Source organism: Chanodichthys erythropterus, chromosome 12 (genome assembly GCF_024489055.1).
Source record: "Chanodichthys erythropterus isolate Z2021 chromosome 12, ASM2448905v1, whole genome shotgun sequence".
Taxonomy (NCBI): Eukaryota; Metazoa; Chordata; class Actinopteri; order Cypriniformes; family Xenocyprididae; genus Chanodichthys; species Chanodichthys erythropterus.
The window spans coordinates 51,306,373-51,332,413 of record NC_090232.1 but is presented as its reverse complement, the minus strand read 5'-3'; the positions used below and the strand labels follow the sequence as shown (position 1 = coordinate 51,332,413).

Below are 26,041 nucleotides of genomic sequence, written 5' to 3'. Positions count from 1 at the left end.
TAACATGAATAGATGGAGTAGAATGGAGCAGTTCATGTCCATGTTGTGAGTGGAGTAGGAGAGGCTGTACTTCTAATGAGGACCTTAGGTTGTACTCACATTCACTGCGGGGCTTGGAGGAACGGGAACTCTCAATTCCTTCTCCCTTCAGGAAAGACGTAATGAGAGCTGCTTGCGCCAATTCCATCTCTTTCTCTTTCTGTCACCGTCGCAACATCTGATGCCTGGTGATAGCCTCTTTACTCTTGTATGCCATCTCTGCTTTCTCCTCCAGTCGACGTCTCTGCCGTTCTTGTTCTCTGAGAAGTTCCTCCTTCTCATAGAGGGCGTCTTTGGCTTCTTTGTCTAGAAGATTACACTGCTCGTCCACTAGCGTCTGCTCCATGATCTGCCGCTGCACTTCTGCTAATTCCATCCGCTTGACCTGTTCCTCCAACATGGCACTTTGTAGCTCGGATAGCCCATCTGCAATGGACCTCTTGGTTGATGAGGCAGCACTGGCTCGAGATCTCGGTCTGCTACGATGAGAAGATTCCCAGGATCGACATGACTCTGCTCTCACAGATGGCAGTGAAAGTGGATCAGGGATTGGGATGTCGTGAGCTGGGGCTGCTGCTCCAAGTTCCCCAGCTTCGGTGGAAGTGAGTACTGTGACTCTCGGTGTGTACCCAACTTCAAAGTTTGCAAAGGATGCTGGTAACTGTATCTCCCGCTGGGGTCGAGAACGCACTGCTGAATCTGCAGATGGTTGTCCTGGCTCCATATTGTCTCCAGAAAGCTGTCAGATCTGGCTCGAAGGACCATGTGATAGAGTCAGACACTCTGAAGGGGATAATACTGGTCTGGCAGTTTCCTTTGACAGGGCTCCGGTCAGAGAGAAGGGCACGGAGAAATTATTCCAGCAAACTTTAATATTGTAGTTTGGGTACAAGCATTGATGTACAAAGAGGTATATATGTGGGGTGTGTGTATGTGTGTGGTCTATAAAAGAAACAAAAAATGAAATAATATTAATCACAATGTACAAAGTATAAAAAAATATGTACAAAGGTATACAGTCATATCCAATGTAATAATAAACATTGAATCAGAATACTGAAATATAATAATTTGGTCAAATAACCTGAAAGGAGTCATAAACAACTAATATACAGGCATACGAAAGGTTAATGAGGCAAAGTAGGAATACTAAATGGATTTGGTGGTCTTCGCTTCCCTCTAGTGGAAGTGAGCGCAACTGCACCCCATTCGCCCAGCACCTGAGGGGCGCATGGCCAGGAAGTGTCGAATTACACTCTAGGTGCGTCTGACAGCGACACATAGGCTAAATACGATTTAGCAGTAGGACTAAAGGGCATAAGAACTGAAATATAGCACTCAAGAATACAGCTTAAGGCTGAAATAATGTAAAGGAAACAATCTCCAGTCTAACAAGGATTATAACATGGTCACGGGATACCTATTAACTAAAGAAATACACACGGAAGTATCAAACCATGCGTATAATATACGTTACATGAAAACAGGTGAGAGTATACAACATCTCAACAAATCCGATGGCAATATCTGCATCTTAGTGCAGGATGAAACTTACTTTCGATTAGGTTACGCACACGCGAGCCACCATCCCACAGAATGCGGAGTCGGGAATGAGGATGTGATGCGCTCGGAAAGGAAATTACATCACTACAGCTTCAAATAAAATGACAGGAAATAAAAGACTTTCTGACAATTGTAAATTAATTGCCTAAATTATTACATTATTTGCTAACTGCATTCTTTAAATTGTGATGTTGACATGCATTCTCTGTAAAGCTGCTTTGAAATGATATGTATCATGAAAAGCGCTATACAAATAAATGTGAATTGAATTGAAGTGCAGCAATGTTACAATGACCAGATATATTCATGGATTCTGTCAAATAATGCAGAAATGAATGAAAGCGTCTCACCGTCTCTGATGTTCAGATTAAACTCAGAGAAGAAACTGTATTCTTCAGAAACTTTGACTGTAATCTGATATTCTCCAGAGTCGTTCTCATTCAGATCTCTGATAAACACACGTAAGAGACCTGCAGATCTGTCATCCTGAACGGAGAATCGTCCGTCCTGTTCCCATCCTGGTTCCCATCCTGTTCCCGTCCCTGCTCTGTTAGTGATTGTTACAGTAAAACATTGATATGTTGCAGTGTTACAGATGATTATCAAAGGATTCACTTCTTGCTTCTCATATTTGTAGTTTATAATGATGTTTCCTCCTGAATATCCTCTCACACTCCTGATTTGTTGATCTGTTGAACACAAACTCAGATCATTTTTCATTTTGTTCTCAATGATTTTGTCTCTTTGCTGCAATATTTATGAATGTATGACAGACTGGAAATATGGTGAAAGACAAAATTATTAAAGGTGCCCTAGTGTCAGGAAATGAACACGGAGAGAGGATCCAAGTGCAAGTAAAACAATATTTATTGACAGAATACGCGGTACAATAACTTCACTCCAAATGGGCACTCTTGAAATTACTTATTACTTTAAAATATTACATCTTAAACATCAAATGACACGTCTGTTATTTAAATCAGACGTCTCTATTATAGGTAAAGGGGTGATTGAGCGACTGAGGAATCGATTGTATGAGCTCGGAGTCATCAGACACAGGTAAGAATCCCTCATTTTCATCCAAAAAATGGTTATTTTACAAAACGTTATCTAAGTAAAATATGAGTGTGACTCGGTGTGTCAGGTATGGAAGGACGAGGACTCAAATGCAGGGAAGGAAAGGCTTTTTATTAATAATAAAAATAAAACAAAAGACAACAAAAACTACCCCGGGGGGGAAAACAGACTTGACAAAAACAGGACATGACTTGACTTGGCTAGACTTGACTTGACTAGACTTACTAAAAACACCAGGGAAAGTATGACATTTCACGACAGAATAAACAACAACGAACCAGCACAGGACTGCAAACACAAGGAGAATAAATAGGAGAGCAAACAAGGCAGGTAATGAGGGAGGACAGGTGGGGCAAATCAACCAATAATGAGGTAACAAGGTGGGCGGGGTCAAGAGAATAGACATGAGAGCACATGGCACAAAGAAACACATGACAAGCCATGTGCTCACACCAAACAAAACAAAGACACAAGCACATGGCCAATGAAGACAAAATCACAAGCCATGTGCTTACACAAAACGAGACATGAACACGTGACTATGAAAACTCATAAGCCACGTGTTCACACAAAACAAGACAACATAAGAGCACGCAGCCCGTGAAACACAGACTGCATGCTACACAAAACATCACAACATGAAAGCACGCGGCAGGTGGAAATAACCGTGTGCTACACAAAACATGGAGACAAGAACGCACGGCAAGTGAAAGTACACATAAACCGTGCGCTCACAACAAAGACAGGACTGGGAGCGCGAGTGTCCGAATCCCGACACGAAACCGAAACCAAACTAGACACGAGTGCCGGGATCCGAACGCCACGCTCCCAACATGAAACAAGGCATGCAGACAAGAGAGCGCACAGCCCCGAGAACCCTCGAGACCGTACACTCACACAAAAACACGACAAGAACGGGAGTGTCAGAGCTCTGTCACAAAACCAAGAAATAAACAAGACTGAAGTGACAGAACCCTGACACGGTGGGAGTGTACAAAATTGATTGTTTGGTAACTTTTAACGTGTGTCTGAGTAATTTTGTATCTGCTAATGTTGTTTGCCACTATGTCCGATTTTAACCTTCAAGTAGGCTACTTCTAAAAATAATATTATAAAGATCAAGTGAAGCCTTTGTAATTTTAATTAGAAGCGGTTAGTGAACGGGTAGCCTATACAATAACAATCAATTTGCTTGCGAGTCGTCAGCACGTTTGCACGCGCACGCGCACACACGCACGCACTCTGCGTTTGTCGACTATGCATCAATCATACAAGTGAAGTTTATGAAAAAGGCGTGTGATAACCTTTTTGTCTGTTAATGGTAAGTGAGGTATTTACAATTCTTGTTGTAGTATAATTACTGAATGTGCTTTTGCAAACCGCTTCTGGCTTGATCACAGAACTATTCGCGGCATGCCAATCATTCTACAAGAAAATGTAAGTTTGTCTTTGTGTTTGTCTTTCATTGTGGTTGTTAGTTCTTAAAATGAACACCTGCATAGGAATGGTTCAACCAAAAATGAAATTCACTCAAATTTACTCACCCTTATGCTTTCTTAAATTCATAAGAATTTAAGGGGCACAGATGAAGATATTTTAATGAAGAAATTATGTCTGTTTCCCTATAAAATGCAAGTGAACTTCAGACTCCAAAAATGTCATAAATTGTTCTCTTTGACAATAGATGTCTGCCACTCCTGCTGACCTTGAGAAGACGGGTAACCTGCCTGTGACTCCTCGTTTGATCCTGCTTGGTAAGTATATAATATTAGACAGGTCTGCAATTTGTTTGACTAAAACAAGGCTCACACAAGTTTTACTATTAGTAGTTCCACATTTATGTGCCTTAAATTTATGCATTTGGCAGAGGCTTTTATCTTCCGTTGCATTCAAGGTACACATTTTACATTTTGTAAGTTCTTGCTTTCCCCTGGGAATCAAACCCATGACCTTGGCATTGCTAGCAACACACTCTACTGTTTGAGCAACAGGAGCTACAGGAAAGCCTTATTCTATCCTTATTCTAGAATCCACTGTCTTTGAATCATGTTTTATTGCACTGTGCTGGGCTGCGTTTCTCAAAAGCATCATAAGCCTAGATTTATCTTACCTAGATAATCATTGCCACCAATGGTCTCTACGATCAACTTAGGCGTATGATGCTTTTGAGAAACGCAGCCCAGGTTTGAATTTAAAATATTTATTCAACTAAGCCAAGTCTTTGTTTGAGAATTTAGTTTACCAATATAAACCTCATTGTTGTTTTTTTATCACTATACAATCACTATACAATTTATTGTGTTTAACCTTTTTCCCATCTTGAAAGGTGGCTTACCATTAAAGGGATAGTTCACCCAAAAATTTGAATTCTGTCATTAATTCCTCACCCTCATGTTGTTCCAAACCCGTAAGACCTTTGTTCATCTTCAGAACACAAATTAAGATACTTTTGACTGAGAGCTCTCAGATTTCATAAAAAATATCTTAATTTGTGTTCTGAAGATGAACAAAGGTCTTACGGGTGTGGAACGATACGAGAGTGAGGAATTAATGACAGAATTTGTCTATGGGTCATTTGTCCAGGAACAATGAGGCACAATGATATTACACAGCGCCTGAAAATAGGCTAACTTCCGTCAACATAACCAATGTGACAACCTGCTTACACCGAGAGCGCTGGGGACTATTTTCAGGCGCTGTGTAATATTATTGTGCTGCTGCACTCATGGGACGGCTCAAAGTTCCTTGATCATTACACAGAAATGAGAGTATAGTTCCTAGCCATATCTGTCTAGAATATCACAACTTTTCATTTTCCGTCAGTCTTAGTACACAATGTAACTATACACATCACAACATGTAAATAGGAAAATGTTGGCGTTATTTTGTCTCTTATTGAGCAGTAGGCTAGATGGAGCCGTTTACCTCCAGTCTTTGTGCTAAGCTAAGCTAGCGGTGGGTGCATCAGACAGAGTTATGGCACGCACGGAGATGAGAATGGGGTGTATGGACTTATCTAACTCTGGGGGATACGGTAAATAAGCTAAAGTCCCAAAAAGTCGGTGTGTTCCTTTAACAAATTAAATTTTATTGTAAAGTGTTACCAAAATTTTGATCATACCATATAAAATCATTGTTCACTAAAAATATTTCTCTCTTATTTTAAAGACGTTTTGTTGGAATAAATCCGGAAAAGGGGACCAAGGCTGCACGGGGAAAAGTTACATCCAAAAAAACTGGGAAAACAGTGCAAAAGAAAACCATAACTGTCAACACCAAAGTGTCAAACCTCTTAAAAAGTGTAGTTGACACACCCCACACCAATGCAGGTTGGTTTCTGAAAAATGTGCTGGCCTGGTGAGTTATTCTTTGTTTATACCAAGTTATTTAGGTATTAAAAATGCTGATGCTTTGTTAAAGCCTGTTCGAGTGTTTATTTTATTTTTTATTTTTTGGTTTGTTTCAGTGCAATTGTTTTTTTGGAGTAATGTTTGGTGAAGCCTGATTCAATTTGTATTTTATATACAGGTAGATTGTCTATATATTGTTTGTTTTTGTTTGTATGTTTGCTTTTTCATTAGCCATTTTTGTATTTTGATATGTTGATGGGTGTTTATTTTTTATATGCACTGAATATTACTTGAATACTTTTACATTTTTGTCGGAATAAAAAAAAAAATACTAACTTGGCTTTTTGTTACCCATAGACAAATATAAAATGCTGAGTTATTATAGCATTTAAAATTTGAATGATTTGGTTGTGACTAGTATGTCATTTAACAGCTATCAATGTAAAAGAATTTCCCTGTAAAAAAACAGTAGTCTACTGGCAGCTGTGGTTGCCAGCATGTTACTGTAAAAATACAGAGCACTACCATTTTTGAAATTAACAGCCAAATACCGTTTTTTTTTTTAGCTACAGTAGACTACTGTAATTTAACTGTTAAATTACAGTTACATTAAAGGAGTGTATCTGAAGACTAACAAAAAAAAGACACCAAACACACAAACTTAAAGGGTTAGTTCACCCAAAAATTACAATTTTGTCATTTATTACTCACCCTCATGTCGTTCCACACCCGTAAGACCTTCGTTCATCTTCGGAAAACAAATTAAGATATTTTTTTTGAAATCCGATGGATCAGTGAGGCCTTCATAGGGAGCAATGACATTTCCTCTGTCAAGATCCATTAATGTACTAAAAACATATTTAAATCAGGTCATGTGAGTACAGTGGTTCAATATTAATATTATAAAGTGACGAGAATATTTTTGGTGCGCCAAAAAAATAAAATAAAAATAACGACTTATTTAGTGATGACCGATTTCAAAACACTGCTTCAGGAAGATTCGGATCATAAATTTTTTGGCGCACCAAAAATATTTTCGTCACTTTATAATATTAATATTGAACCACTGTACTCACATGAACTGATTTAAATATGTTTTTAGTACCTTTATGGATCTTGAGAGAGGAAATGTCATTGCTGGCTATGCAGGCCTCACTGAGCCATCGGATTTTAACTAAAATATCTTAATTTGTGTTCAGAAGATTAACAAAGGTCTTACGGGTGTGGAACGGCATGAAGGTAAGTAATAAATGACAGAATTTTCATTTTTAGGTAAACTAAGCCTTTAACGCCAAAGACAAGATGATAAAAACATTCAGCTCATTTATATTCTCTGCTGTGGCTCTTCAAGCAGAGAGATGATTGACAGCAGCGTATTCACTGTAATCCTGATCATTCCTGAAACTGACACTGTCAGGACAGTCTGATTCCTTGTGGAAATTCACCACTGCGTAATTCAGATCCTCTGCAGATGAGATGCAGCACTGAGAGTCTCCAGAGGCTTTCTGAACTGTAGCATAAACACAGTTAGAGGAAACAGAGGGGTTTGTGGGTAACTGGGCAGTGGCATAAACAATGTCAGAAGAATCAGAGGGGTTTGTGGGTAATTGTTTGTGAGTGTCTTTAATCTCCTCATAATCACAACCAGTGTGAGAAACCTGAGGAGAGACAGAGAAATTATTTACAGCTCAGGGGTCGTATTCACAAAACATTTTATCTTACCACTAAGAGTTCTCCTAAATAGCAGTAAAAGTTCTTAGCTAAGAGTTTTCTCTTAAAACCTATTCACAAAGCTGCTGAGACAAACTTTTACTAAGGAATAGACTGAAGTCTTAAAGGTCCCGTTTTTCGTGTTTTTTTTTAAGCTTTGATTGTGTTTATAGTGTGCAATATAACATGTTCATGTTTCGCGTGTAAAAAAACACAGTATTTTTCACATAATTTACTTATCTGTATACCGCTGTTTCCACTGTCATAAAAACGGGCTGATGACTTCCTTGTTCTATGAAGTCCCTCCTTCAGAAATACGTAACGAGTTCTGATTGTGCCAGCGGTTCCTGTGTTGTGATTCGACAGCTCTGAGAGCACCGTGCCCGGAAAAGTCACGCCTCTTACCTCTTACGCCTCTACCAAAACTGTTTTAGTGACGTCATTAAAGAAGGAAGTAGAGGGATGTAGTCCAAACTGGCCGTTCGATGTAGGCGACTTCTGTTAAATAAAATATCTCCCTTGGCATTGAACTTTGAGCTTTAAAATTTTACAGATTTTATTTATACTCTAACAACAACATTACACACTAACTAAAGTTTGAAACATGGGATCACGAAGAACGGGACCTTGAAGCTAAGAGTAAGGGCGGGATTGACCTTGTTGCTATGGAGTATACACACTGGCTGATGGGGGAGGAGTCAGTGATTTAATCATAGAAATATTGTAGAATGAGGTGTCACGTTTCCATATTAAAATAAAGGTTTAAAAATACAAATGTTGCCCTATTCAAATAAATATTTTTTAATAAAAATGTTGTCATATTGTTGCCATAAAGGTTTTAAAATGTAGGCTAAGTGTCACTAATTAAACTAGTATATACAGTTAATTGTCCACCTCTTGGATGTCTTAATCTCAAGAGAATGCAGAATTCAACAGACAAATTATGTTTTATAAACAAAGTTTGGGAGAAACGCATTCAAACGATCTAATCAGCTCAAGAGGAGGAATATATACACAGACGAGAGCCGACTCGCCTATGGTTACTTCGACAGTTTTCTGCAACCCTCTGCCACCCCATTCTTCACTCTCGGCTGGGGATACGGAGATAACTTTGGGTTTGGGCTAAATTCCAAGCTCAGAGCCCTCGATCCCATTGAACAGCACACGAAATAAGTTTATTTTATTTATTATTTTTTTTACTCTATTCAATCATTTGTAAATGTGAACTCATGAAAACCACTGGCACAGGTAATTGAACAATATTTATTTATTTAATTATTTAAGATTTATTTTTGGCGTCTCATCGTAGATTCAAATCTATATATCAAAATGTATTGCATTTATGAAGAAAAGGTTCAGCACCTAAGGCTCTATCGCTATTCCCTCAATGGTGTTCAGTGTCTTTGGGTGGATTAGGACCGTTTGTGATTTGGTCTTAGTGATTTAGGAGTCCTCTTGACTACTCCTAACGTTTCACAGATTTAGGAGCTAGTTTTAGCACTAAAATGCTTTGTGAAATACTCTTAGAGCAAAAATTTAGGACTCCTAAAATTAGGACTGACACGCCCATTATTTTTAAGAGTTTCTCCTAAATCGGCAAGTTAGGAGCTACTTTTAGCCTCAGATCTTCAGGATGGAAGGCATTAGACATTAATATCATTTTATACAGTAACTGGACTCACCACTTCATGTTTTCCTGGTCCAGTCTGAGATGACGAATCACCGCCTGATAAAAACAAGCATCTTAAATTAATGACGTTAAATCCCATTTCAACACTGAAGTCTTGTGTAAATGTTTTCACACATCATCAAATGTGTGTCTTTTGCTCATGTCTCGTTGTAGCCTATAGGTGGCGACAGAAAGTGGGAAAACAGATCAAGAAATCTCAGTATAAAGAGTTTCTGCATGTAAAGAAGTTAAGAAGGAGTTTTACCTCGAGACTGATGCTTCTTAGAGAGAAATAGTAATAAGAGTCCAGCGATAATAAGTACCAGAAGAACCAGAACCAGAACCAGAGGAACGATCAAGCCTGAAAATACAGGAGAAATAATCTTTGAATATGATCAAAATATACCATTTCCAAACCTAAAATAAATAATTTACAGTCAGTTATGCAAATTAAAAACACTATATTGTAGTGATTATAAACACAAGTCAAAGGCTCCTACCAGAGGCCCTGCTTCACTAAACTTCACATCAAGCACAGGTTTATCATTAGAACAATATGTTTTAATACAAGCTGTTCAGTCAAATACAATTCATGCAATATGTCAAACTTTTAAGTCAAGTCACCTTTATTTATATAGCGCTTTTTACAATGTAGATTGTGTCAAAGCAGCTTTACAGTCATAACTGGTACATTATTTTGGCTGCACAGCAGCTCTTAAAGAATAGTGTCAATGCAGGCAGATCAAAGCACTGCTGAATAAATGTCAAGAAAACTGTTGAATATTTAATTTTAATATAAATCAAACCTGTTTCTAGATTTCACATTATACATTCATGCAAATCTTTTAAATAATAATTGTCTCGTGTGTGCATCAGTTGCAGTTGCTATAAATGTACCAGCCAGTTTGTCATAAATAGATGTTTTGAATCATATTTAACAGCAAGTATGTAAAAATTGAATTATTCTTCACTTAAATCAACACGTTTTCCACTATAGAATGCCAAAGCTGAACAAATAAACACACAAATGTTTCACCAATGTTTCATAAAGTAAATGGTCTCTATAAGCGCTGCGAGTTTGAAAAGCAAAACTCACAAAAACAAAACAAGTTTTTACCTGATAATCATTGTTTAGGGCTTCCTTTGCAACAGATTATGTGTTCTGGCAAACACTTTTACAAAAAACTCAAACTGACATAAAAGCCAAAAGTCAAATTGCCCAATTAAAGCAAACACTGATCATCATGATGGTGACCAATAAAACATCAACATCTAAATCTGGTAGTTCTCAAACAGAACTGTAGACACATGAGAGAAATAAAGTCTGGCTTGTAATAAGAGAGTCAGTTTAATGTATTTTCAGTTGATTTCATCTAAGGTGGCTGAAGTCAGTTGTAGTTTTTGTGTTTCTCTTTTCTTCATTGATTCTGTTCATTATCATCAGGTGTCTTCAATAATCAAACAATCATCACTTAATCACTGAAGTATCTAATTAACTCTAATGTAACTCTACTGTAACACCCTGCTGGTGGTTCCCATATGAACACAGAAGGGTGTTAATTTAACACCGGGGAATTTACTGTGTTGTGTAAGTTTGCAAAGGCATGTCCGCACACCTCCTGCACCACAAGGTGTCACTGTGTCCTCAAAGCTTCATCCTTGCCACTCTGAGCTCGACTGCTATAAAAATACACCCTGCTCATTAGCATACAGAAAAAGAAATGTAGAAATAAATAAATGTGAAAATAAATAAGTGTATAACCACATAAATAAATAGGAACTAAATATATGTGGAAATAAAACATGCATAAATAAATAAATAAATGTGGATATACATAAAAGTGTAAACACATGTATAAATAAATTAATAAATAAATGCAGGAAAAAAACAATTATACATAAATAAGGAAACAAAAGGATAAATACACATTTATTTTTTGTTTTGTTTTTTTCTTACATTCCTTGTATATTTTTGTTTATATATTAATTTTTAGTTTTTTTTTTAAATATACATTTATTTTTACAATTATTTATTTATTTATTTATTTATTTATTATTTCGGCAGCTTTGGCATTCCATTACAATCCACCAAAACGCAGATTAAACTCAATAAGCAAACGAGAATGATTGGGTTATTACTGCTATTTATTTTTTTACATATCAACTATTTAAAATGTATTAAATGTAATATTATTTATTTATTTTATAGTTTTTATTTTATGTATTTTTATGTTTAGTAATATATTTCAGCCACTAGGGGAGTCAGGCCTCCTCACAAGCTACACCCATTAATCATGTTTGTATTTCAGCACAAGATCACCTGCTGATGTGTTTAGAGACGCCAGTGATGTAGAAGATCTGCAAATACCTGTGAATGGTGAAGATCTGTCTGATGAGAAAGAAGAAGCTGATGCTGATGATGATGATGATGATGATGATGATGTTCTTGATGATGAAGATGATGATGTTGTTGGTGATGAAGTTCTTGATGATGATGATGATGATGGTGATGATGTTCTTGATGATGAAGATGATGATGTTGTTGGTGATGAAGTTCTTGATGATGATGATGGTGTTTCTGAGAATTTTGTATATAAAAATGAAACAATGAATTTCTAAAGGGTGTTTTTTTCACACAGAAGTGAACACACTTTTATTTATATCAAATTTGGATATAAATAAAAGTGGAAACACATGTATAAATAAATTAATAAATAAAAAATTAAATGAATAATTAAAAAAATAATAAATTAATAAATAAATGCGGAAAATACAATTATAAACTTGTTACTGACACAGAACTGTTTATCATATTAGATACATTTGAGAGTGTTGAAAATGATGTTATAACGTTACTCTGTGCGTTCGTAATAATTTGTTACATTTATATAGTGCTTTTCTGGGTAGTCAAAGCGCTTTACATATGTAAGGGGGAATGTGCAGCACCACCTGGATGATGCAACGGCAGCCATATTGCACCAGAACGCCCTCCACACTCCAGCTTATTGGTGGAGAGGAGACAGAGTGATGAAGCCAATCAGAGTATGGGGATGATTAGGAGGCTATGATGAGACCAATGGGCAAATTTGGCCAGGATGTCGGGGTTACACCCCTACTCTTTTCGAAGGACATCCTGGGATTTTTAATGACCACAGAGAGTCACAACCTCAGTTTAACGTCTCATCTGAAGGACGGTGCTTTTTGACAGTACAGTGTCCCCATCACTATACTGGGGCATTAGGACCCACACAGACCACAGGGTGAGCGCCCCCTGCTGGCCTCACTAACACCTCCAGCAGCTACCTAGTTTTCCCAGGAGGTACTGACCAGCACAACCCTGCTTAGCTTCAGTGGGTGACCAGTCTAGAGCTACAGGGGGATATGGCTGAGTTTTGATATATGAAATACATTCATTGGGCAACTTTTTGGGCTAATTTTAAATGGCCATTGATCTAGTTTTTTTTTTTTACACAGACCTGGCAACCTTGAAATCCAGTATCATGGTCTGGTCAATCCTATTCCAAACGTAAAGCTACGCCCATGATCTGATATGATCTGATATTTAGCTGACAGTGATCATATTCTAAGATTATTTCTCCTGTGTTTTCAGGCTTATTACAGTTTTTCTCTTGTCTATTAAAACGTAAATATTAAAGCGTCTTTGGTGTTTCCGTGGTTTCTACAAAATAAAACCGTAAACCGAGGGTAACGCGGGTATGACGCCATTGACAGGCGACTCCTCACACGTCCCAGAGCCTTGGTTAAAATTGCAATTTTCTCACGATTTACAAATAGTCGGAAACATTTGGGATATTGTAAGTACTCAAGTGAACGAAATATATAACACTGGCCTAGTGGTTTTTGGATATTTCACTGCAAAAATATTTCACATTAATATATATGTGTATATGTATATATACATATTGCACCTTTAAAAAAAAGAAAAAAGAAATGCAAGCTATCTGTTTCTGGAACTTGAGCCTGTGGTTTCACACTAATGATACAGTACAGAAGTGTTGCTGGGTGAACACCCTTGACTGCAGTTAACTATAGTATAAGTGTGGTAAAAAGACTCACAGCAGTATAAACCTGCACTTCTACAGTATCCAGATGACCACACCTGAACTACAGTTAATGCTGCTGTAATAATGTGTCCAAATGACCACAATAATACTGCAACACCAAACACTGTAGTGATACGAGATTAACACACAGAGAACTAAAAACTTCTGCTGCATGAACAGTTAGAAATGAGTACATGAATATGAAATGAACAAATAACTATAATTGTATAACAATATTAGAGTGGTTACATTTATAGAATGAAATGAAGAATAAATCAGTCAAACACAAACATTGGTCATTGCTTCACTATGTGAGCAGTGCAGTTTCTCATTGTGAAAGTGAAAGTGACGTGTGGCTAAATATGGTGTCCCAATTCACCATACTTGAGCCTTACTCTAGGCCACCTCAGTTTCCTGCTGGTACTGAGAATCAAACCCATGACCTTCATTTGGGTTACAAATCCGACTCTCTAACCATTAGGCCACAACTGCCCCGTCAGCATCATTGTTCAACACAAAGCTGCACTTTGACCTGCATAGACTGTAATCATGTGAACTGCAGTTTGTTTTTACACTTACTCTTTTACTTGCAGTTTGTGGTTTTGCTTGATTAAACAGAAAGAGCGTCTAAATTAAAAATAACCATGTGGTTAAACCTGTTTAAATAGAATCAGCTTCAAACCTCAGTGAATATAAGCAAGATAATAAGATGAACAGCATGTTATAGAAAATCACCTGTACCTGTAACACTGATCAGGACTCGTGTGATGAAGCTCTTGTGTCCTTGATCAGACTGAACTCCACACCAGTATTCTGAATCTTGTTCAGTCACATGACTGATGCTTCCCGTCAGGAGCTGCTCTTCTCTGTCATCATACAGCTGGATCTTTCCCTCAGGACTCCATCTTCTGCTCTCCTTCACAGATGTCTCTTCAGCACAGAGATCAGCTCCAGATCTCCAGCAGAGAAACTTCACATCACTAATGTGGGATTGTGGGTATTTGCAGCTGATGTTCACAGATCCTCCTGCAGCAGCTGATAGACTGATGCTCTTCACACAACAATCATCTGTTTCAGATCCAAATCAAGTGCAGCAATGTTACAATGACCAGATATATTCATGGATTCTGTCAAATAATGCAGAAATGAATGAAAGCGTCTCACCGTCTCTGATGATCAGATTAAACTCAGAGAAGAAACTGTATTCTTCAGAAACTTTGACTGTAATCTGATATTCTCCAGAGTCGTTCTCATTCAGATCTCTGATAAACACACGTAAGAGACCTGCAGATCTGTCATCCTGAACGGAGAATCGTCTGTCCTGTTTCCATCCTGCTGCTCTGCTAGTGATTATTGGATTAAAACACTGATTTGCTGCACTTTTACAGAAATATATCAAAGGATCCTTGAGTTTCATATCATATTTGTAGTTTATAATGACGTTTCCTCCTGAATATCCTCTCACACTCCTGATTGGTTGATCTTTCGTACACAAACTCAGATATAAGTGTGTTGATGATGTTCTTCATCATTCTTGTAAACAATGTTCAATCACTGACACACACACACACACACACACACACACACCACACACACACACACACACGTCTCTTCATCGCTTCATATATTTGTTCTCCTGTTTTGATCAATTGTTGTTTTGTACTTAATTAACACATACCTACTGTGCTGCTGGCAATTATTTTGACTGTATATTTTACATTTTGAAATAAAAATACATTGTATTTGTCCTGGATATTGTTTTTAATGTATTTTAGTAACATTTGCGGTACAGCAGTAACTACATGTTGAGTATTGTGATGTTGGAGATCATTATGGGTTTGAGGCTCTCAGTTACTCACCTCTTATAACATTCAGATTCACTTCAGTGTAGGAATCTTTTTTTGCATATATATCAGTTCCACACCAGTACGTGTCAGAATCCTCTTCAGTCAAATTTCTGATGGTCACAGTGAAGACTGCTGATCTTGTGTCGTCATACAGAGAGAATCTTCCATTATTAAACCATTTATCTTTAATATCAGTCTTGATGAGGTCAGAGCATGTTGATGTCCACTGTTCTTTACAAAAATACTTTGCATTTGCAGTATATCCTTCATCATATTTGCATGTGATCATGACTCCTCCTCCTGAATATCCCATCACACTGATGGAGCTCACAACTCCTACAACAAAAACACATTTTAATAAAATACTAAAATATACTGAACTGGGACTCATTTCAAAGTGTCTTTAAAGATAATTTCACCATTTTAGTATATGTATACTAAATATTTAATATTAAATTATTGTTCTGATTATTGCACATCTTCTGATGTGATTGTTGGATCAGAACTTGAGTTCAGATTCTTACCAGGAATCATCAGCAGAGTGAAAGTCAAGATGATCTTCATTCTTCTCTCTTATTAAATGATCTTCTCTGTTGTCAGTAGATTCAGTTCTTCTGAAGCTCTCGATGTGTGTTCAGATGAGTTTTGAGTGTTTCTTTCCTGGTTACATGTTTAACATGAAGTGCTGAATGTGACGGAGACGCCCACTTCCTCTGAGAGAGAGAGAGAGAAAGAGAGAGAGAGAGAGAGAGAAAGTTCCTCTGAGCAGCAGCAAGAAAATGAGCTCCTGATTTTTTAGTTTTAATGTTGTTTTAAGATAAGACAGACATTCAGTTTTGATACATTTTAAGGATACAAGACTTCTCCAACTTATTACCCACAAAAAGAGTTTAAATTAATCAAGAAAAAACAGCAGAAGACAACTAGCTGACAGCAGGCCAAAAGGTCATACAACTGCCACAGAGAGAAAAGAAAAGCTCTCAGAGTGAGTACAGATATAATAAATGAGATATGCTCAACTGCCTAAATTTGAAGAGTTTGGTTCCAAAACGCAATAAATCCATTTTAATTAATTTGAGTAAAAAGGTGTTTATTTTGTTTTGTTTTGTTTTTTTTACCAAGAAAGTGGCAAGATGAAAACCACTACTTTCTGTTTCAAACTTTCACATAGCATGTTTTGGTTATAAAAACATTAAAAATTGAAATCTACATTTTGATTTTAAAAGTTTATTATAAAAACGTATTGTTTTTTTCCCCCCAAAATGCAATTAATCCATCAATAAAAAAATTTATTTTTCAAATTGAAAATACACAACAAAGTAAGTTGATTCACATATATGACAGAGTCTAAACTTTGCCAATATTTATCTTATATACAGACATTTTACTAAAAAATACATTCAGCCGTCGCTCCCAAAATGGTCATCTTGTTAATGTTATAAATTATTTGTCATTACCGTTTAAAGAGTATCTAGCGCCACCGCATGGTTAAATAAACACATTTGCCGAGTACATTGATATTAAAAATGGCTTTTTAAAAAAGTCTTTAATGTTTACAGTGCGTAGAATGGTGCGCTGTGATTGGTTGAGCAGATATATCGCTTTCTGCAGAAAAAGGAGACTGGCGTTTGTCGCATTTTGGAAAGAAAGGGAGAAAACATGACAGAATAATACGATGGATATCGCATTTTGCGCAAAATTAATAAATGACTTTTCAATACCGACCAGACACAATACTGATATTGATGGAAACTCATTTTTTTTTTTTTAAATGGCGTTTATCGCGTTTTGGAACCAAACTCTTCATTTTCAGGAAAGGTTTGCCAAAAAACTGCTTTTTAAAAAAACAAACAAACAAAAAACAAAAAAACTACAGTATAAGTGTCAGGGTTCTGCCCTGACAGCCCTGTCTGTTTTGTCTCTGTTTAATGTGTCCTTGTTTATGTTATGTCTGAGCACATGGCTTTGTCTGTGTTTGTGTCTGCCATGTGCTCCTCTGTTCCCTCCTCCTTGTTTGTTGTTACCACGCCCTTTGGTCTAGTCATTGTTCAGTCCTTGTTTGTTATTAGTGTTCTCACCTGTTCCCTGCTCCCTTACTTGTAGAGTCCTCGTTAGTCTAAGTGTTGTCACCTGTTCCTCGTGTTCTTTGCCTCCTTTATATTGTGCACTCTTTCCCTCATGTCTTTGCCAGTTCGTTAAGCTTCGTGCTTGTGTTCTAGTCTTTTGTTCACCTAAGCTCATAGCGTCTTTGTGTTGGAGATACTTGTATCCATTTTGTCATTGTTGTCTTCCCTGTTCCAGACCATCTAACCACCTGTCTTGTCCTACTGTCTGAGGATCCCTGTGGCTGCTATTTCTCCCCGCCAAGCAGCAAGACTGGTTCAGTGCCTGATCGTATCTGAGGGTTCAAGCAGCAAGACTGGTTCAGTGCCTGATCGTATCTGAGGGTTCTAACTACTTATACTGTTTTGACCCTGTCTGGCTCCCGCTACATCTTGGGCCTCATACTGCGCACCTGCCAATGTTCACCGGCCTGCTTTCTACCTGGGCTGATCTCAGTGGCTGATCCCTCAGCGTGCTTGTCTTTGTGCCTCACCCCCTTCCTACTGTATGGACTGTGTTCACCTCACCCTCTATATTCCTAAGTCTTGTCAATAAACCTGTAAAACTCATCCTGCGTTTGAGTCCTCCCTCACAGATCCTTGACAGAATGAACTGGCCAGCATAAGACTCAGCAGGATGAGCATCAGAGTCCTACCACCTGCTAACGCCCGGGAGAGAGTGGCTCGTCTTCAAGGTTTGACTCGTCTTCGCCAACAAGGTTGGGAGATAGGAAATTTCACCCAGTTTTTCTGGACTATGTCTAGGGGGCTAGATTATAATGACGCGGCTCTCAAAGACATCTTTAACGCCTGCTTAGATGATCCCCTACCTGCGTGGGAGATGGATTCTCTCAGAGTTCTAGATTTCTGGGGTTTCTCCAGCTATCTTCGTCGTAGCAGCCCACGGAGAGTGCCTAGTCATCTAGTATCTGCCCGCAGCAATTCTCCCTCCCTTCCTCGTCTGTCACGTCAAGTCTTTGATCCTCCCCTGACTTCTACCAGGAAGCCAAGGTTCAGAAAGAGGATGATTGTGTCCACCACATCTACCTCAGAGACTCTTCCAATCACCTCTGAGCCAGTCAGGTCTACAATTGTCATTCCCCAAGCAATCCAGTCTGTTCCAGCCATTTCTGAGTTTACTAGATCCGATTCTGCCATTCCTGAATCAGTCACATCTGCTTCCGTTAGTCAGGAGCCAGTCAAGACAAGCACCGTCATCTCTCAATACTTCTGGTCAGTTCCAGTATCTCCCCAATCTGAGTCAACCCCTATTCAAGAAACGGTAATGTCTACTTCTGCTGCCCAAGAGCCAGAGAAGTCTACCACTGTCATCTCTGTCTAAATTTGTTTCTGTCATATCTGAGCCTGCTGCACCCGTTGTTGTCATTGATGAGTCGATGGGGTTAACCACTATGCCATCTGTGTTGGCCGAGTCAGTTACAGATACTACAGAGGCGGTCAAGCACATAACATTTACCCATCAAGAGCAGAGGAGCGGAAAGGCCATAGTTATTCAGTCTAATACCCTTCCTTTTAAAGCCCCAAGCACAGCAGTTTCTGAAGCATCTAGTCCAGTGGAATCTATTTCAAGACCGCTTGGCATTCTTGTCACACCGGAAGTGGGTGTTCTAGCCAGCCATGTCCTGTCCAGGAACATCCCTTGTGTGACTCCAGAGCCAGTCAAATCAACTGCTGTCTTTTCTCAGGTTACTAAATCAGCCACTCCTGAGTCTGCCGAACTAACCACTGACTTCCCTGTATCTGCCAAGAGTTTTTCTGTTATTCCTGAGCCTGTCAAATCAAGTGTTGTCCCTCAGTCATTTAAGCCTGTTCTTACTGAGTTTGCTGAGTCTACAGAGGTCACTGCTGTTTCGCCTGAGGTGGCCAAGTTAGCTGCAGATACTACAGAGGAGATCACTACAGAGGCGGTCAGGCACACACCATCGACCCGTCGCAAACGGAAGAGAAAGACCCATGCAAGGCAGTCTACTATCCCCCAATCTCAAGCCTCAAGTCCAGTGGTCCGAGAATACCCAAGTCTGAGTGCCCAGAACCGTGAGGTCCTGGAGGACCCTATTATGATGGTCTCAGATCCAGTGGTCCCTGAGGTATCAGGTCCAGTGACTTTTTCTAAGCCACCTATCAGTCAATTCATGCCCTCCGAGACCGTTTCTACCAGTACTGTCATGTTTACAGAAGTCTCTTGTCAGTCAATGTCTGCTATTACCGCCAAGGAGGCCATTCCCAAGTTGCCTGTAGTCATTGCTGCAGAGACCTTTTCTGAATGTCTTACAAGTCTCATGTCCATAGTAAAGAGTCCTGTCATATCCACAGTAGAGATTCCTGTTGTGTCCAAAAAGGATGAAATTCCAGGAGGAATTCCTGAGTCTGCTCCTGAGAGAGCAGTCCCAACGCCCGCTCTGTTGAGAGCAATTCCTCAGCCTGCTTCAGATGAGGTTTTTCCTGAGCCCAGTGCTGAGAAAGCTGTTCACGAGTCCGCTCCCAAGGGAGAATCAGTCCCAGAGCCCACTCCAGAAGGAGCAGCCCCAGAGTCCGCTCAGATGAGAGCAGTTCCTGAGCCCGCTGCAGAGAGGGCTGTCCCTGAGCCCAGTGCTGAGAAAGCTGTTCACGAGTCTGCTCCCAAGGGAGATTCAGTCCCAGAGCCCACTCCAGAAAGAGCAGCCCCAGAGCCCGCTCAGATGAGAGCAGTTCCTGAGCCTGCTGCTGGGAAAGCGTTCACCAAGCCCGCTCCAGAGAGAGCATTCACCGAGCCCGCTCCAGCTCCAGAGAGAGCATTCACTGAGCCCGCTTCGGCTCCAGAGAGAGCAATCACAGTGCCCATTACAGCTCCAGAGAGCGTGTTCACCGAGCCCGCTCCAGCTCCAGAGAGAGCATTCACTGAGCCCGCTTCGGCTCCAGAGAGAGCAATCACAGTGCCCAGTACAGCTCCAGAGAGCGTGTTCACCGAGCCCGCTCCAGCTCTAGAGAGAGCGTTCACCGAGCCCGCTCCAGCTCCAGAGAGAGCATTCACTGAGCCCACTTCAGCTCCAGAGAGAGCAATCACAGTGCCCATTACAGCTCCAGAGAGAGCGTTCACAGAGCCAGCTGCTGAGAGAGCGGTCACAGGAGCATGCTCAGGAGCTAGAGAAATCTCTATTTTGGCTCCTGCCCCTGAGGACAATTTTAAGTCTATTTCTACGGTTTCTAAGGGCACCCCAAGGTCTGTTTCCAAACCCATTTCCAAGACATTCACCTTCCCTGTCACTTCAGCCATTGCCCCTGATTCTGCCACTGTCTCCAAGCCCAGTTGGAGGTCCAGACCAGTGAGGCCAGTCCCTGTTTCCAAGAGTGCTCCCAGTCAAGTTTTCACCCCTCCCACCCCTCCCTCTGTATTTGCTGGTTGTTTTGGCTCTCCTAAGCCAGCACCACCCTGGTCAGCCAAGAACTTTATGCCCAGTTCCGTTCCCACCTGCCCCTTTCCACCCTCTGTGTTCCCTGGCCAGTTTGGATCCTCCAGTTTTGTTCCCCGCCCACCCTCCCAGTTGGTACCTCCTTGGGCCCCTTCGCCCTGTGTGGACGCCTGGAGGCGTCCATTGGAGGGGGGGTACTGTCAGGGTTCTGCCCTGACAGCCCTGTCTGTTTTCTCTCTGTTTAATGTGTCCTTGTTTATGTTATGTCTGAGCACATGGCTTTGTCTGTGTTTGTGTCTGCCATGTGCTCCTCTGTTCCCTCCTCCTGGTTTGTTGTTACCACGCCCTTTGGTCTAGTCATTGTTCAGTCCTTGTTTGTTATTAGTGTTCTCACCTGTTCCCTGCTCCCTTACTTGTAGAGTCCTCGTTAGTCTAAGTGTTGTCACCTGTTCCTCATGTTCTTTGCCTCCTTTATATTGTGCACTCTTTCCCTCATGTCTTTGCCAGTTCGTTAAGCTTCGTGCTTGTGTTCTAGTCTTTTGTTCACCTAAGCTCATAGCGTCTTTGTGTTGGAGATTCTTGTATCCATTTTGTCATTGTCTTCCCTGTTCCAGACCATCTAACCACCTGTCTTGTCCTACTGTCTGAGGATCCCTGTGGCTGCTATTTCTCCCCGCCAAGCAGCAAGACTGGTTCAGTGCCTGATCGTATCTGAGGGTTCAAGCAGCAAGACTGGTTCAGTGCCTGATCGTATCTGAGGGTTCTAACTACTTATACTGTTTTGACCCTGTCTGGCTCCCGCTACATCTTGGGCCTCATACTGCGCACCTGCCAATGTTCACCGGCCTGCTTTCTACCTGGGCTGATCTCAGTGGCTGATCCCTCAGCGTGCTTGTCTTTGTGCCTCACCCCCTTCCTACCGTATGGACTGTGTTCACCTCACCCTCTATATTCCTAAGTCTTGTCAATAAACCTGTAAAACTCATCCTGCGTTTGAGTCCTCCCTCACAGATCCTTGACAATAAGGGCTAACTCCAGTGGATATCTGCATATTCATAAAACAACAAACTGTCAGCAACTGCCAGAATATTTGAACAATGACAGAATCAATCCCCATAACATACCCATCTAAAGCTACCAATGAAATCTTAAAGAAAAGCTCCTCAAGGACAAATCCGAAACAATGCACAAGAACGGAGGGGTCAGTAACATCATATTTGATACAGAAGACCCAGAAGCCTGGCACTCAGCGATCAGACATCATGAGAGACTGTCCTCTAAAAAAAATGACCCTATAGGTCATTTTTCAAGCACCTTATTATAAGCTATATTTACGTTTTAAAGTCATGTGCCCTCTATCTGGCGTAAACATAATGACAGTGTCATATTACGTCTGTCATCATGAAATGACGTATGACTGTCGTTACCAATCAAAATGCGTGTTCATTTAAATGCAATGTGTGGACGTTTTACACCATTACTCCTATTTCCATTTAGCAAAACTCATTTTTTTATTAACAACTACACCCGCCCCAACCCTAAAACTACCCTTAGTGATTTATAGTGTATATACACTTTATGAGCACATGCATTCCCTGGGATCAAACCCACGATCACATGATCACATGATTGCATATTGTTATTGCAATGCTCTACCAACTGAGCTACGCAAAACCTAAAATATAACGCAGATAAAAGGGAATAATGCATTAAAATGAAAATGTCCTCTTGTCGATTGGGGCGCCACTGTAGTAAGTCTATAATAAGGGAAGAGATGAGAGAGCTGGGAAAGGACAGAGTCCTGCAGAAAAGCAGCTGACACAGAGAGGAGAAGAGCAGAGCTTAGAGGAGACCCCTTGTCCTTCTCCTCCCACCACAGCCATCAACCCCAGCAGCCCTCCTCCATCTGACTCCTACAGTCAAACACAGCCTCAGATTGTACTCCTCATGGACTCGAATGGCAAGTTTGTTGATGAAAATAAACTGTTCCCATGAAGAAATGTTAAGAAAATATGGTGCCCAAACACAGGAGCTCTTGTGTGAAGAGCAGCTGGGTTCCCCAGCCACATTATCATCCACACCGACACCAACGACCTGAGAGCTCAACAAGAGAGAGTAGCTGCAGCTCTCATTAATGTCACAGAGAAAGCATCCTCCAACTTCCCCAACTCCAAAATCATCCACTCCACTCTGCTACTGCGCTCTGATTTCCACCCAGACACCATCAGGCACATAAATACAAGAGTATCCAGAGACTGTGTCCTAAAGCCCAACGTATACCTGGCTCAACACCCCACTCTGAATCTCAGCAGCTTTTATGACCATGTCCATCTCCACAGAAGGGCAGTCCCCATGTTAATAAAATGATCAAATACACCAATGACAAATTCAAAACTGCAATAATCAAATTATTCAAGATTGTTTTGAGTGGATATTTCCCTGACACTTGGAATCAAGGCCTGATTACACCAATCTTTAAACAAGAAGACAAATTTGACAATTACAGAGGGATATGTCAATAGCAACCTGTGGAAAATATTAGATTTGATTATTAATATGAGATTGCAGAACTTTCTCAAAACCCACAAAATCCTGGATAAAGGTCAAATTGGATTTCTGCCCAAGCACAGAACATCTGACCATATTTACACCCTCCACACGATCATCAGTAAACATGTATAGCAAAACAATGCCAAAGTCTTTGCTTGCTTTGTTGACTTTGAAAAGGCTTTCGATTAAATTTGCCATGAAGGACTCTTCCTAAAACTACTGGAAAATGGGATTTGAGGGAAAACATGTGCTGTAAAAATAGGGAACAAACGGACAGAATTTTTCAGAACAACGAGGAGTCCGTCACGGTTGCCCATTGAGCCCTACACTATTTAACATTTATATAAATGAATTAGCCAAAGCATTAAATAATTTAACTGCCCCCGGCTTTTTTCCCAGTGTGATCTTTGCAGATTATTTAGTCATTCTGTCAAAAACAAAAGTGGGACTATACAACAACTCCTCGACATTACAGAGACATTCAGTCAAACATGGGCTCTTAAAATTAACCTAACCAAAACAAAAATAATGATTTTTCAAAACAGATCCAGGTGTAGGGAAAATAGATTTAGAGCAGGAAATCAGGTCCTCCAACACGCCTATGAATACACCTATCTGGGTCTAAAACTGAGTTCAACAGGGAACTTCAATCTGGCTGTGAAAGAGCTGAGAGCAAAAGCAATGAGAGTCTTCTATGATTAAAAATACAATTCGACATGAAATTCCAATTCAAACCTGGCTGAAAATCCTAAAAGCAATAATTGAACCAATTGCTCTATATGGCAGTGAGGTATGGGGATCCCTAAAACAAGATTTTTCAAAATGGGCAAAAGAGGAAATCGAAACTCTGCATACTCAAATTTGTAGATGCATCTTAAAAGTAAACAGAGCGACACCAAACAACTCATGCATTCTGAATTAGGACAATACCCTTTATTGATAAGCATCCAAAAACGAGCTCTGGAATTCTACCAGCACCTGAAATGCAGTGATCCGAAGAAGAAGAAGAAGAAGAAGAAGAAAGTGTCACTGAAAAAGAAGCAGGAACTTGAGAGCATAAATGGATTATTTGGTCAGTCTGAGCTCTACATAATAACAGTGGCTCAACCAATGGAGTGATTATGGGGCGGGGCTATCAGTTTGTCTGACCAATGAAATGATAGTCATCAGTGTTTGAATCATGTTTGAAAACAGTCATTTGTAATTGTGTTTGAAGACACTAGTGACCCATAAAATAAACACTTCACCTTTAAACCAGAACATGAAAGTTTTACCTCAGATTTAAGAAAACAATATAAGAGTTTTTAAGAGTTAGATCACTTTATTTTATATCACTTTTCACAATAAATACTGTTTCAAAGCAGTTTTACAGAAAATCACATTACTGTCTTAAAAGTAAGTTCAACAATACAACTTTTGTTAGCAACATTTTCTTCTTACAAATGTAAAAATAGATTGAACAAAGATTATTTGATATTATTAGTTGATTTATTATCTTGTGTGAACTAAACAAGAATGCTCTAAACATGTTGCTAACAAAAGTTGTTTTGGTGATTCTCAAGTGTTTGTCCACATCTTGTCCGAATGTTGTCCCAACTATCCAAACTTAGAGTTATCTGAACAAACATTTTCTACATTCAACAATGTTGTGCCAGTTCCCAGCATGCATTGCAGCTTACGTGGTAACTGTTATATAAAAATGATTAATGCTTTGCATTAACCGGCTTGATTTATGCTGCTGTTGTCACTGTTATTTAGCTGTCATATGTTTCAGAGTTCATATTTTTACTGAATTACAATTGTTGATCATTATCATGTTTGAGATTTGTGTTGACATGAGACATGTCGATGTGTCGAGGTATTGAGCTATATGTTATTTTCATTGCAACTTTAGCAATTTATTTGCCTGGTTGAAATGGGTAAACTGTGTGCCTCTTAAGAGGAAAATAATGTTCATGTTGTACAGTTAACTTTGAAAATAAAACAAGGAGATGAAGAAAAAAAAAGGATTGTAGCTGCTTGCATTGCTAAACATTCTTTGGTTGTCTTGAAAAGAAGTTAAAAAGAGTTAAAAACTCTCCCTACTCATTAGATGAACAAAAGTTGACTTTAACTCGAGTGAATTGAGTTAACTTAAAAAAAGTTGAGTGTGATAAGCTGCTTTACTCATTAGATGAACATATGTATTTAAGTTGATTTTAACTGGAGCGAATTAGTTGAGTTAACTCAAAAAGTTGAATGCAATAAGTTGCCTTATTATTTTAAGTTAGCTCAACTATTTTATTTTTATTTTATTTATTTTTTACAGTGAACAGATCACAAATATCCCCCTCATACATGAGAACAATAAACTGTGCCATCTATTGGCGGGAATGTGATAATAAAACAAAATAACAACTTAATTCGACAATATCTGATGGGTGATCTCAAAAGTATTCTCAATGCTTTATAATATTAAGGTTGAACTATTGTAAGTCTTTAGTCCCTTTCTGGGCATTGAAAAAGATAAATGAAATTAACTTGCTGGCAATACAGGCCTCACTAAGCCATCGTATTTTATTTTCATTTTTGGACATCATCCTGTTCAAAAGTTTTCACCCCCCGGCTCTTAATGCATCGTGTTTCCTTCTGGAGTATCAGTGAATGTTTGAATCTTTTTT

General features: G+C 39.4%; 1 protein-coding gene across 2 annotated transcripts; it reads right to left on the bottom strand.

The window, feature by feature from the left end:
* Positions 1-7,269: 7,269 nt before the first annotated feature.
* Positions 7,270-15,978, bottom strand: LOC137031691 (polymeric immunoglobulin receptor-like). 2 transcript variants are annotated; one of them, XM_067402851.1, is made up of 8 exons: positions 15,844-15,978; positions 15,332-15,655; positions 14,637-14,954; positions 14,214-14,540; positions 11,777-11,986; positions 9,674-9,769; positions 9,422-9,465; positions 7,270-7,687 (listed from the first exon to the last, which is right to left on the bottom strand). In XM_067402851.1, the coding sequence occupies exons 1-8, from the start codon at positions 15,881-15,883 to the stop codon at positions 7,376-7,378; spliced, it is 1,671 nt and encodes a 556-aa protein (XP_067258952.1). In that variant the 5' UTR covers positions 15,884-15,978; the 3' UTR covers positions 7,270-7,375. The 2 variants fall into 2 exon arrangements, with proteins under 2 accessions (XP_067258952.1, XP_067258953.1); XM_067402852.1 differs by having other exon boundaries at positions 7,346-7,539.
* Between the last annotated feature and the right edge of the window lie 10,063 nt (positions 15,979-26,041).

Bases quoted from the DNA above. Each gene is read 5' to 3' on its own strand.
- LOC137031691 (XM_067402851.1), bottom strand. From the start codon at position 15,883: ATGAAGATCATCTTGACTTTCACTCTGCTGATGATTCCTG. The intron at 15,656-15,843 runs GTAAGAATCTGA...TTTTTGTTGTAG, and splicing joins CACTCTGCTGATGATTCCTG to GAGTTGTGAGCTCCATCAGT. The intron at 9,466-9,673 runs GTAAAACTCCTT...TGTTTTTATCAG, and splicing joins TAAGAAGCATCAGTCTCGAG to GCGGTGATTCGTCATCTCAG.